At 53.6% G+C, this 14,138-nt stretch overlaps 1 protein-coding gene across 1 annotated transcript in view; it reads right to left on the bottom strand.

The window, feature by feature from the left end:
• Positions 1–14,138, bottom strand: part of LOC134352528 (uncharacterized) — a 276,182-nt gene that overhangs the window by 11,045 nt on the left and 250,999 nt on the right. The window contains exons 16-19 of the mRNA XM_063059793.1: positions 13,256–13,480; positions 11,395–11,565; positions 7,995–8,172; positions 6,540–6,641 (exon numbers count right to left, since the gene is read on the bottom strand). Of these exons, the coding sequence (XP_062915863.1) occupies positions 6,540–6,641; positions 7,995–8,172; positions 11,395–11,565; positions 13,256–13,480 (676 nt within the window). The remainder of the gene's footprint in view (positions 1–6,539; positions 6,642–7,994; positions 8,173–11,394; positions 11,566–13,255; positions 13,481–14,138) is intronic.

The following is a 14,138-nucleotide window of genomic DNA, read 5'->3' on the forward strand; positions in this document are numbered from 1 at the left end:
CTCTCCTCTGTACCTTTCAAGCACCTTAAAACAATGCCCTCTTATGCTTGTCACTTCAGCCCTGGGAAAAAGCCTCCGACTATCCACAAGATGAATGCCTCTCATTATCTTGTACACCTCTATCAGGTCATCTCTCACCTTCATCACTCCAAGGAGAAAAGGCTGAGTTCACTCAACCTGCTCTCATAAGGCATGCTCCCCAATCCAGGCAACATTCTTGTAAATCTCCTCTGCACCCTTTCTATGGTTTCCATATCCTTCCTATAGTGAGGTGACCAGAACTGAACACAGTACTCCAAGTGGGGTCTGACCAGGGTTCCATATGGATGCAACATTACCTCTCGGCTCTTAAACTCAATCCCACAGTTGACTAAGGCCAATACACTGTACGCTTTCTTTACCACAGAGTCAACCTGCGCAGCAGCTTTGAGTGTCCTATGGACTCGGACCCCAAGATCCCTCTGATCCTCCATACTGCCAAGAGTCATCATTAATACTATATTCTGACATCATATTTGATCTATCAAAATGAACCACCTCACACTTATCTGGGTTGAATTCCATCTGCCACTTCTCAGCTCAGTTTTGCATCCTATCAATGTCCCACTTTAACCTCTGACAGCCATCCACACTGTCCATAACACACCCAACCTTTGTGTCATCAGCAAATTTACTAACCCACCCCTCCACTTCCTCATCCAGGTCATTTATGAAAAATCACAAAGAGTAGGGGTCCCAGAACAGATCCCTGAGGCACACCACTGGTCACCGACCTCCATACAGAATATGACCCATCTACAACCAGTCTTTGCCTTCCGTGGGAAAGCCAGTTCTAGATCCACAAAGCAACGTCCCCTTGGATCCCATGCCTCCTTACTTTCTCAATAAGCCTTGCATGGGGTATCTTATCAAATGGCTTGCTAAAATCCATGTACACTACAACTATGGCTCTACCTTCTTCAATGTGCTTAGTCACATCCTTAAAAAATTCAATCAGGGTGTAGGGCATGACCTGCCTTTGACAAAGCCATGCTGACTATTTCTAACCATATTATGCCTCTCCAAATGTTCACAAATCCTGCCTCTCAGGGTCTTCTCCATCAACTTACCAACCACTGAAGTAGAAGTAAGACTCACTGGCCTATAATTTCCTGGGATATCTCTACTCCCTTTCTTGAATAAGGGAACAACATCCGCTACCCTCCAATCCTCCGGAACTTCTCCCGTCCCCACTGATGATGCAAAGATCATTGCCAGAGGCTCAGCAATCATCCTCCCTCACCTCCCACAGTAGCCTGGGGTACATCCCATCTGGTCCCGGTGACTTATCCAACTTGATGCTTTCCAAAAGCTCCAGCACATCCTCTTCCTTAATATCTACATTCTCATGCTTTTCAGTCCGCTGAAAGTCATCCCTACAATCGCCAAGATCCTTTACCGTAGTGAATACTGAAGTAAAGTACTCATTAAGTATCTCTGCTATCTCCTCCGCTTCCATACACCTTCCCACTGTCACACTTGATAGGTCCTATTCTTTCACATCTTATCCTCTAGCTCTTCACATACTAGTAGAATGCCTTGGGGTTTTCCTTAATCCTGCCTGCCAAGGCCTTCTCATGGCCCCTTCTGGCTCTCCTAATTTCCTTCTTAAGCTCCTTCCTGCTAGCCTGATAATCTTCTAGGTCTCTATCATTACCTAGTTTTTTTGAACCTTTCATAAGCTCTTCTTTTCTTCTTGACTAGATTTACAACATCCTTTGTACAGCATGGTACAGCACCTTACCACCCTTTCTCTGTCTCATTGGAACATACCTATGCAGAATTCCACGCAAATATTCCCCTGAACATTTGCCACATTTCTTCTGTACGTTTCCCTGAGAACATCTGTTTCCAGTTTAAGCTTCCAAGTTCCTGCCTGATAGCCTCATATTTCCCCTTACTCCAATTAAACGTTTCCCTGACTTGTCTGTTCCTGTCCCTCTCTGATGCTGTGGTAAAGGAGATAGAATTGTGAAAACGTTGGGGAAATTCAGCAGGTCAAGGCTGCATCTATGGAAATGACTAAACAATTAACGTTTTGGGCTGAGACCTTTCTTCAGGACTGGAAAGGCAGGGAGAGGACGCCAGATTAATAAGGTGAGGGGGGGGAGGAGGAGGATGGAAGGTGATAGGTGAAGTTGGAGGGTTGGAAAGTAAAGGACTGGAGAGGAATCTGCTAGGAGAGGAGAAAGGGAAGGAGGAAGGAACCCGGTGGAGGTGGCAGGAAAGTGAGAAGTGGTAAGGGATTAGAAGAAGGAGGGAGGGGAAATCGATGTTCATGCCATCAGGTTGGAAACTACCTGGACGGAATAGAAGGTGTTGCTCCTGCATCCTGAGGGTGACCTCGTCGTGGCACAAGAGGAGGCCGTGGACCAACATGTCAGAACGGGAATGGGAATGGGAATTAAAATGTTTGGCCACTGGGAAGTTCTACTTTTGGCGGATGGAGCAGAGGTGCTCGACGAAGCGGTCCCCCAGTGTATGATGGGGCTCTCCAACAGAGAGGGAGTGATCCCTGTAGAAAGTGGGGAGATCAGTGGGGGTAAAGATATGTTTGCTGATGGAAGTCACTGAGGGAGATGTGTTGGATGTGGAGGCTCATGGGGTGGGTCGGTAAGGACAAGAGGAACTCTGTCCCTGAAAGGCGGCAGGAAGATGGGGTGGGCGCAGATGTTTGGGAAGTGGAGGAGATGTGTGCCAGGGCAGCATCGATGGTGGAGGAAGAAGAACCTCATACTTTGAAGGAGGAAGACATCTCCGATGTCCTGGAAAGAAAAGCCACATCCTGGGATCAGACGTGGCAGAGACAAAGGATCTGAGAAAAGGGAATACCGTTTTTACAGGAGACGGGGTGGGAAGAGGCATCATCAAGATAGCAGTGGGAATTGATAGGTTTATAAAAGAGATGGAGACAGAGGGATTGAGGAAGGAGTGGGAGGTGGGGCATATCAGGAACGGATAGAAGCTGGTCCTTGTCAGCCTGGTAAATAACTTTGGGTGTTTCTATCTTCAATCTGGTCTCAAAATCTCATCTGCCAAGGGCAGTGAATTCCCGAGATGCCACCCACGCCCAGCAGAGGAAATTCCTTCCCATCTCTGTCTTAACCGGATGACCCCTCATCCTGAGTCAGCGCTCTCCTGCATCAGCGGAAAAATCCTCCCATCAAGCCCTCCCTCACCCCCCAACCAGGAGCTCTCAGCTTTCAATATCACCTTTTGTTTCCCCAAACTTTGACAAGTACGGGTCAGGGAGAACTTCCCCCCTCACTCCCTCCGTGAGGCCAGTGAATCTTCTCTGCCCCGCCCCCAGTTCACCCCTTCGATAAGGAAACCCGCGATCGTGCGGGATTCCGCCCGGTGCTCTGGTTTCCTCCCCTCCCACGCTGCAAAGCTGCGGGCGTTAGTAGGTTGCGGGAATGTTATGTTGGCGCTGGAAGGATGCCAGTGCCCGCGGGCTGCCCTCACCACACCCTCGGCGGGTGTTGCTGCAAACGACGCAGTCACCGCACGTCTCAGTGTGACAAACTCATCTTCCTCTTTGAAATCAGTACCTTCAGGGGCCTCAAGTTTCTGGCCGTCAACATCTCTGAGGATCTGTCCCAGGCCCGAGGTACTGATACAACTACAAAGCCGGCACCTAGACTCATTAGGAGCTTGAGAGGATTTGGTATCTCACTAAAGGCTCCAGCAAATTTCTACAGGGGTGCTGTGGAGAGCACCCTGACCAGATGCATCACCGCCGGGTACGGTCACGCCAACGCAGAGGATGGCAAGAGGCTGCAAAGGCTGTTGACTCAACTAGCTCCATCTACCCTCCCTACCACCGAGGTCAGCCTCAAAATGCTGCACCTCCAGGAGGCGACATCTGTCGCCGAGGACCCTTACCATCAGGACGCGACCTCTCACCATCGAGGAGCCTGAGGACACTCACTTGGTGTTTCAGAGATTTTCTCCCCCTCCGCCATCAGATTTCCAAACGGTCCATGATCTACCTCACGAGTTTCCTCCCTCTTTGCAACCACTTTTTAAAAAAATATTTATCGCAACTTGTTATAATTTTGAATGTATTCCCCCCGCCATCTATAAGGAGTTTGTACGTTCTCCCCGTGACCGCGTGGGTTTCCTCCGGGTGCTCTGGTTTCCTCCCACAGTCCCAACACATATTGTCGATCGGTCATTGTAAATTGTCCCATGATAGGCCAGGGTGAAATCGGGGATCACTGGGCAGTGCGGCTCGGCTCGAAGGCCGGGAAAGGGCCGAGGGGCCTCTTCGGCCCTGTATCACGGTAAGTAATTACAACGACAAATTTCACAACATGCTGTGTGTCAGTGATTCTGAAGGAGACATTGTGCCAGACGAGGCCTCACCAACTCCTACAGCGGGCCCTGCCTACCACTGTCCTCAGAGGGGAGGGGTGACAGCCCTTTAAATAACAAGGGACACTGGGGCTGGTAGGCAGGGTGACACTGGATTTCCTCGGGACAAGTGGCTGGAGTCTAGACGCCATGGTTAATGGGCCCTCTGACAGAACGCCATTTCCTCTCCGTCTACCCACAGGGAAACATTCATGGGAAGAAACCGGTGGGGAGGGAGAGGGAGGAGGGGCAGAGCCTTCCTGTGTCGAGTGACACCCACTCTCCCCCCCCCCAACTGGAACTTCTCTTCATTCCCCTCGTTAAGGGAGGGAGCAGCTCAGAGTTGGGGGTGGGGTGGGGGAAGAGAGGTTCGGGGCTCAGGGACATCCTGCTATGCTGCTCAGGTGAGACCAGATTTGAAGAAGGGTTTGCACCCCTGATCAGAGTCACAGTGAGTGCAACATGGAGACACCCCATTCGGCCCAACTGGTCAATGCTAACCCAGCTGGTTCCAGTTGCTGCTCCAGCTGAGACCAGACTTGGTAAAGGGCTCAACTCTCTTATTGGGAAGGGTTTGACAGGCTGGGGCCATACTTGTCAGGAGTTTAGGGGAACAAGAGCTGACCGTACTGAAAGGTGTGAGACCCTGAGGGACGAGGGGGATTTCCTGCTGGAGGAACTCAGTGGGCCCGATCTCAAATAATAACCAGTCAGCAGACAGGAAGGAGTCGGAAGGCTGAGTAACACCACTGAATATCCTGACAACAACACTTCCCTCAATACCAGCAAAACAAGAGAGCTGATGGCTGGCTCCGAGAAGGGGGCAGGGCACACACTCCTGACTACATCAACAGGTTATCACCAATAACTCTCCCTGGTCCAGCCACGGCCGGAACCTGTGCCAATTTCACGACACACGTCAGTGATAATAAACCAGATTCTGGTTCAGAAGGTCTTTGAAACTCACTCGTACAGGTGGAGACAGTGGATATGCTCTGGGCAGAGAGCTATATGGGTGCAAACGGGCAGGTGGGGTGCGGGATAGGGTGGGAGTTGTTGAGGGCCAAGCCATGATTTTGTGGAGTGTCAGGGGCACAGGTTTGGGCCAAGTTCTCGCTCCAGTTCTAGCACAGAGATCTGGAAAGACATTCCCCCAGTCCTGGGAAACGACAGCCTTCCTCATCTCTGTCACCAGCACCGCGTTGTGAGGCTGTAACCTCAGGTTGTAGGGGGAAACATCCTCCCTGGAGTCACAGAGTCATACAGGCCCTTCGGCCCAACTCATCCATGCTGTCCAAGGTTGTCCCACATGATTGGCCCATTTCCCTCTACACCTTTCCTATCCAAATCTCTTATAAATGTTGTAATTGTCCCCACCTCTACTACCTCCTCTGGCAGATCGTTCCCCTTCTGGGTGGAAATGCTGTGCCCTCCCTGACCTGGGGAAACGATTGTGACCATCCACCTTAGATTTGCCCCTCAAGATTTTTTATAAGAGTGCCCCTCAGCCTCCTGCACACCAGGGAAAACAGTCCCAACCTGTCCATTTTCTTTTCTCCAGCCTCAGTAATGTCCTCGTCAATCTTCCCTGCCCCCTCTGCACCTTAATCACATTCCCCTCCGTCCGGCAGGACTGGGTCCCCACCCACAATGATTTTCCCCCTGCGGCTCCTCTCACTTCCTCCAGACTCGAGGGGTCGCCATGGGCCCCAGCTACACTTGCCCGTTTCGTGGGCCGTGTAGAACAGTCCACATTCCAAGCCTCCCCCCGATAACGCTCCCGACTCCTCCTCCGCTACATTGACGGCGGCGTTGGTGCTGCTTCCCGCCCAGCCGAGCGCCCCAATTTCGTCAACTTTGTCTCCAACTTCCACCCTGCCCTGAAGTTCACCCGGTCCGTTTGCGACACCTCTCTCCCCTTTCTCAATCTCCGTCTCCATCTCCGGAGACCGCCGTCCTTTATGACCCTACCGATTCCCACAGTTATCCTGACGACGCCTCTTCCCGCCCTGCCTCCTGTAAAAACACCGGTCCCTTTTCTCGGTTCTGTCATCTCCACCACTTCCGGTCCCAAGACATGGCTTTCCTGTCCAGGACGTCAGAGGGAGACCGGCCCACAGAGGCTCAGGAACTCATTCTCTTACCCTTCCTGGGCCCACTCTGGTCAAGGGAACCGTCAGAGGCTGCCAGGTCCAGGAACACTTTGCTCCCCATCCCCATGGAAACCATCTCCTGCAGCCGCAGCTCTGGAAGGAGGGAGAGAAAGGCCAGGTTTAGGAAGTGGGATCTAGTCGGCACATCTCCAGTGCAAAGGCAGAGCAGAGAGGCAGTGGCTTTTTCCGGCGGCAGCCATTCAAGGGGAGCACAGGGGAGTTTCGGGAAGATGTCAGAGATTGGTTTTTAACACGGGGGGGCGGGTAAAAGACTATTAGGTAGGCATATGGAACATAAAATGAGGTTGTGTGGGAGGAAGGAGAGAGATTGATCATGGGGGGTCAGTAAAACATTGTGGGCCCAAGGGCCCCATATACTGGGCAGTTCTACGCTCTATAACTGTGTCATGCCCTGGTATGGAAACATCAACGCCCTCTGAATGGAGATCCCAACAGAAAGTAGCTGCCGGGAGGGGGGAGAAGATGGCGGCGCGACGGCAGCGCGCGCGGCCTCTCCGGTGATGAACATCTTATCTGTCAAGTAGGGGACCTGTCTCAGGAAAGCAGCATCCCTCATCAGAGATCCCCACCACCCAGGACATGCTCTCTTCTCACTGCTGCCATCAGGTAGAATGTACAAGATCCTCAGGACTCGCACCACCAGGTTTCAGAGGAGTTATTGCCCCTCAACCATCAGGCTCTTGAACAAAAGGGGGTAACTACACTCACTTGCCCCATCACTGAGATGTTCCCACGACCAGTGATCTCACTTTAAGGACTCTTTATCCAATGTTCTCGTTATTTACTGTTACTTATTTATGTTTGCATTTGCACGGTTTGTTGTCTTCTGCGCAACAATCCTTCGTTGATCCCGTTGCAGTTACTACTCTACAGACTAATGGAGGATGCCCACAAGAAAATGAATCCCAGGGTTGCCTATGGTGACATGTGCGTGCTTTGATAACAAAATTTACTTGGAACTTCGAAGCTCTGACCTACGGGGGCCAGCGTGCCAGAATGCCTCCCTCGGCACCCTACATATCTTAAACTTTACTCTCAAGGAACTCTTTCCTCAGATCCCCTTTAAAAGTCCTTCTCCTGTACTCTCAGGCTGTAGGTACCCGACCATGGGAAGGCCGAGTGTCTACCTCATCCCTTTCTGCCTCTAACAGACCTCCTCAGCCTCGGGCCCTGAGGAAAAACGGCCCCAGCTGGTCCAGTTCCCCCCCCCCCATTACTAAAGCCCTCCAATCCAGGGAAAGTCCAGAGGAATCTCCCCTGCACTCTCTACTCTCTCCAGGCCCTGGCATGTTTGATCTCTGGATCCATTCCCCTCCAGTCCTGGGGCCAGGTAACCTGCAATTGGTTTGGATGGGGTGGGGGCGTTCTGTACTGTCACCCACCTAGCCTCCCTCCCCACCACGCCCTCAGCCCTCCGGAGCTCACCTTTGTTCCGGGACGCCTGGCGCCACAAGATGCGGGCGATGTCCTGTGTCCAGGCCTGCTTCACCGCTGGTGACTCGGCCTGGAAGACGAGGGCCTCGTTCGACCTTCGGCGCCGGAACCACAGCTCGAAACGCAGCCCAGAGTCCCCGATGTTCTCGGTCAGCCCCATCTCCGCCGTCTGTGCGCAGGAGAGAAGGGGGCGAGGGAGGGAAGAGGGCAAGAAGTATAAAGTATAAAAGTATAGAAGAGGGCAGTCAGCGGCGCTGTGAGTTATTGCAAAGGAGAGCTACCTGTCCACCTGTAACTGCATACAAGGATTTACCGAGGGACACTGTGAGGGAGCTGGGTTATCGTCAGTGGGGATACAGTCAGTGACACAGGGTGCTGGGGTAGAGGGGTCACTGAGGGACGGTGCGAGGGAGCTGGGTTATCGTCAGTGGGGATACAGTCAGTGACACAGGGTGCTGGGAGAGAGGGGTCACTGAGGGACAGTGTGAGTGAGCTGGGTTATCGTCAGTGGGGATACAGTCAGTGACACAGGGTGCTGGGGGAGAGGGGTCACTGAGGGACGGTGTGAAGGAGCGGGGTTATCGTCAGTGGGGATACAGTTACTATTCACAGAACAAGGATGGAAACGTAGTGGGTTAAATGTTGATCCGATGTGGTTGGGATACAGTCAGTGACAGAGCCAGAGAATGTGTTAATGGTCTTGAGGAACCCTCAGGCTTTGTCTGACTGTTTAGATTTTTTACTGTTGTTGCTGGGCGTTTTCACTGCCTCATTCCCTTGATGTGCAGGCGTTTATCGGGAATGGGCGTGCTGCGTTTGGGACCGGGCCTAAACAAGCATTGGCATTTCCTGTGACTTATGCTATCACAGCTTTCGTTGTCCAGCTCTCCACTTTGCATCTGCTGGAGACAAATCATAACTATAAGGATTCTGTCTGCCAAGGAAGAGAATCGCTCCCTCACAACCTTCTTAGAAGAACAAAGTCTCTTCTTCTGTAACTTGTTTCAAGGAACAGGACTGCCTGTCACAAACAAGTCTCAGAAAGGGAAATTTTCTCCTCTCCACCCGCCCCCACCTCCCAGAGAGACGATGACAGGTTTCTCTTCTGTTCTCTCCAGTCCTTTCCTGAATTCCGATGGCTCTGGTGACATGTTTCACCTCTGACCTTCCTGATGAAAGTGCAGCTCGGTGGCCTAGCGGTTGGAGCTGCTGCCCTCACAGCGTTAGAGGCACAGGTTCGATTCTCACCTCGGCTGGTATGTCCGTGTCTGCACGTGGACTGCGGAGGGAGTTAATGGGAACGTGGGAGTAGTGGAACAAGGATCGGTGCAAAGTGAGTGGCTGGTGGCCAGTATGCACTCGATGGGATGAAGGGCCTCGTTCCCCACTGCGGCCCCCCCACCCCCAACGTGCCTCCTACCAATCTGTCTGCTGGCCTCATGAGGACACAAAGACTCGGCAGCGAAATCAAGCCCTGCTGTTCAACATGACCATATCGCAGTGATCGTAGTCCAGGTGAAGTATATTTAGTAGAATAGCTAGAAGTTGTGTTAGCTTCCAGCAAAACATCACTATGTATCACCAGCACCATCCTGCAGTCCAAGGTCTTAAGTGGAGGCAGATATGATAGAGATGTTTAAGAACACATGGATGCGTAAGGGGGAAATAAAGACCAGAACCAGGAGGGATTAGATGTCGTCAGGGATATTACAAACTCAATGGGCTGAAGGGCCTGTTCATGTGCTGTACTGCCTTCTGCTCATTGCAAAAGGGAGCTGAGTGGCCGGTTTTCCCCCCACACACAGGCTGGTGGGTGTGTAGAATGAGCAGCCAGAGGAGGTGGTAGAAACAGTAACGATAACAATGCCCACGGCGAGGAAAAGTTTTGTGGGATATTGCCAAGCAAGCAAATGGGATAGATTCAGGTGGACAATTTGCTCGGCACAGACAGGCTGGGTTACATACTGTCACCCTTTCCTTACCCCCACCATGTACCCCCTCCCCACGGCCCCTTTCCCACCCACTGTGAACCCCCTCCCCACTGCCTCTCCCTTTCCCCAGTGACCCCCCTTCCCAACTACCATTTCCTTACCCCACCGTGTACCCTCTCCCCACCATCCTTTCTCTTTCCTGCTGCTAGGTTTTCATATTCAGTGTTTCCTATTTACACACACTTCAGCCAGGAGTTTTTTTGTTAAATTATTCATGGTCAGGGTGGGTGGGAGGTGTTATTTGTCACCCACCACTCAAGGAGGTGGCGATGAGAATTCTTCTCCAGTTGTCCTGGTCGGGTGGGGAAGGAGCTCCCGTGGTTTTCCAGTGCGGGAACAATGTGATTCCGCGTCGGGAAATCCGCGGGGAATAACGTTCGAAAGAGGGGGGGAGAAGAGTATGAAAAAGGGAGGCAGGGATATGGCGAGGGAGACGGAATTGTTGAGTGAGAGAAGGTGAGACATACTGAGAAAGAGTGAGAGAGACAAGTACACAGTCCGACATGTAGCCGGGGTGGGGGGAGTTGAGATAGAGAGAGTGTGAAAGAGAGGGTGGGATTGTAGACAGGGGTAAGGTAGAGCCTGTGGCGATAGATGGGGTGGTAAACAGGGATAGACAGGGGAACGGTGTAAGCAGGGTAGTAGGCAGGGCGGAGGGGGTTGAGGGGAGTATGCAGGGCGGAGGGGGTCGAGGGGAGTAGGCAGGGCGTCGGGGGTCGAGGGGAGTAGGCAGGGCGTCGGGGGTCGAGGGGAGTAGGCAGGGCGTCGGGGGTCGAGGGGAGTAGGCAGGGCGTCGGGGGTCGAGGGGAGTAGGCAGGGCGTCGGGGGTCGAGGGAAGTAGGCAGGGCGTAGAGTGTTGAGGGTAGGGGGAATAGACGGTGGAGCTGTGAACAGAAGGGAGAGGAGAGAAGGCCATACAGCAGGGGAGTAGGGTGAGTGAAGGAGTGAGGCGAGTTGTGAGGAGTTGAGGGGGTGAGGAGAGGTGGGGAGACAAAGGGCAGGGTATGAGGAGAGAGAGATTGAGGGATGAAGGAGGGGAAGGGAGTAGGGGTAGAAGGAGAGGGGGAGAATGGTGGGGCGGAGGTTACGGAAGACATGCTAACTGGCAGACAAATGGAGAGGGAAGGAAAGCAGAGGCAGACAGACAGACAGACAGAGAATCTGTGCAAAGCTCCGGTGAGGGGTGGGGTGGTGAGGGGTGGGGTGGGGTGGGGTGATGCGGAGGTACTGAGCACGGAAGCACAGGTCACAGGGGACTGGGGCTCAGGCAGCAGGACCAGTGAGTGAACTCCACCCTCCTTCCCCATCCCTCACCTCCCGGCCCCACCATCTGACACACACATACCCCGTGTGGAAGAATGAGGGGTTTCGGAGATCTGTGAGCAGGCGGGCAGACTCACCTTCAGAGATGATTTGTAGACGTAGGACTCGGAGCCGTCCTCCGCCCGTTTCCACTTGGTGAAGACAACCAGCTCCTCGAAGAGGAAGACGTGGCGCAGAGATTTGCGCCGGCCGCAGCAAACGGAGAAATGATCCCGACGGAGAAGCCCCCCCTGTTCCTTCAGATTCACCTACACCGACAGGGAGACAGGAACTGTCACACTCACACACCCACAGGGAGAGAGGCATCACACCCACAGACCCACAGGGAGAGAGGTGTCAGCATCACACACTGACCAGTGTCCCTCAGTCCCTCTCCCTCAGGGGGATATCTGTACACTGACCAGTGTCCCTCAGTCCCTCTCCCTCAGGGGGATATCTGTACACTGACCAGTGTCCCTCAGTCCCTCTCCCTCAGGGGGATATCTGTACACTGACCAGTGTCCCTCAGTCCCTCTCCCTCAGGGGATATCTGTACACTGACTGGTGTCCCTCAGTCCCTCTCCCTCAGGGGGATATCTATACACTGACCAGTGCCCCTCAGTCCTTCTCCCTCAGGGGGATATCTGTACACTGACCAGTGTCCCTCAGTCCCTCTCCCTCAGGGGGATATCTGTACACTGACCAGTGTCCCTCAGCCCCTCTCCCCCAGGGGGATATCTATACACTGACCGGTGTCCCTCAGTCCCTCTCCCTCAGGGTGGATATCCGTACACTGACCGGTGTCCCTCAGTCCCTCTCCCTCAGGGGGATATCTATACACTGACGAGTGTCCCTCAGTCCCTCTCCCCCAGGGGTTATCTGTACACTGACCGGTGTCCCTCAGTCCCTTTCCCCCGGGGGGATATCGGTACACTGACCGGTGTCCCTCAGTCCCTCTCCCCCAGGGGGATATCTGTACACTGACCGGTGTCCCTCAGTACCTCTCCCCCGGGGGGATATCTGTACAATTACTGGTATCCCTCAGTCCCTCTCCCTCAGGGGGATATCTGTACACTGACAAGTGTCCCTCAGTCCCTCTCCCTCAGGGGGATATCTAAACACTGACCAGTGTCCCTCAGCCCCTCTCCCCCAGGGGGATATCTATACACTGACCGGTGTCCCTCAGTCCCTCTCCCTCAGGGTGGATATCCGTACACTGACCGGTGTCCCTCAGTCCCTCTCCCTCAGGGGGATATCTATACACTGACCAGTGTCCCTCAGTCCCTCTCCCCCAGGGGTTATCTGTACACTGACCGGTGTCCCTCAGTCCCTTTCCCCCGGGGGGATATCGGTACACTGACCGGTGTCCCTCAGTCCCTCTCCCCCAGGGGGATATCTGTACACTGACCGGTGTCCCTCAGTCCCTCTCCCTCAGGGGGGATATCCGTACACTGACCAGTGTCCCTCAGTCCCTCTCCCTCAGGGGGAATATCTATACACTGACCAGTGTCCCTCAGTCCCTCTCCCTCAGGGGGATATCTGTACACTGATCGGTGTCCCTCAGTCCCTCTCCCCCATGGGGATATCTGTACACTGACCGGTGTCCCTCAGTTCCTCTCCCCCGGGGGGATATCTGTACACTGACCGGTGACCCTCAGTCCCTCTCCCTCAGGGGGATATCTGTACACTGACCGGTGTCCCTCAGTCCCTCTCCCCCGGGGGGATATCTGTACACTGACCAGTGACCCTCAGTCCCTCTCCCTCAGGGGGATATCTGTACACTGACCAGTGTCCCTCAGGGAGATATCTGTACACTGACCGGTGTCCCTCAGACCCCCTCCCTCGGGATATCTGTGCACTGACTGGAGTCTCTCAGTCTTTCTCTCTCAGGGGGATGTGTAGCACACTCCTTCCCCTCTGCACTCCATATCCCCCACCCCGCACTGACCCACGACTCACGTCAGAGCCCCGGATGGCGTCCATGGCGAGGAGGTCGTTGCCATGGCGCAGCTGGAAGTCAACCATGTCGATGGCGGCCTGCAGCCTGAGCCTGTCCCGCCCCGCGTCCTCGCCGCACTCCGCCAGCAGCTCCCTGAGCAGCAGGCCGTAGCTGACCAGGCGCTGGACGGGCTTCAGCAGGTGGCCGGCCAGTTCCGTCCTGTCCCGTAGCAGCAGCTGCCTCCTCTGGGGTGAGAGGGGGCAGGGAGTCAGAATCAGCAATCACCTTTCATATCACCGGCACACGTCCTGAAACCAGCAGTGTTTGCAGCAGCAGGACAATTAAATATATAGTTATAGAGGGAGAAAAACTCTGCATTACCGTACGTATATATATATATTCATTAAATATTTTAATCAGTCGTACAAAAAGAGAAGTTAAATAAAGGTGAGGGCGAGGCCTACTCCATCCCATTCACTTTTGTCGTTCAGCTCAAGATAGAGGGGCAGAGTGGCCTTCTCCAGCTCCATTTCCAAGTCACAGAAACAGGGTGTTCAGCCCGACACTTCCAACCTGAGCTTTCCTCCTGTGTGTACCCGAGCCGTTTGGGTGCATTTGGACTGGGTCTGTGGGTAATTGGTGAACTGGCTGGCCGTTTGGGTGCATTTGGACTGGGTCTGTGGGTAATTGGTGAACTGGCTGGCCGTTTGGGTGCATTTGGACCTGGTCTGTGGGTAATTGGTGAACTGGTTGGCCGTTTGGGTCTATTTGGACCTGGGCTGTGGGTAATTGGTGAACTGGCTGGCCGTTTGGGTCTATTTGGACCTGGGCTGTGGGTAATTGGTGAACTGGCTGGCCGTTTGGGTCTATTTGGACCTGGTCTGTGGGTAATTGGTGAACTGG

The sequence above is a fragment of the Mobula hypostoma genome, chromosome 10 (genome assembly GCF_963921235.1).
Source record: "Mobula hypostoma chromosome 10, sMobHyp1.1, whole genome shotgun sequence".
In the NCBI taxonomy this organism is placed as follows: domain Eukaryota; kingdom Metazoa; phylum Chordata; class Chondrichthyes; order Myliobatiformes; family Myliobatidae; genus Mobula; species Mobula hypostoma.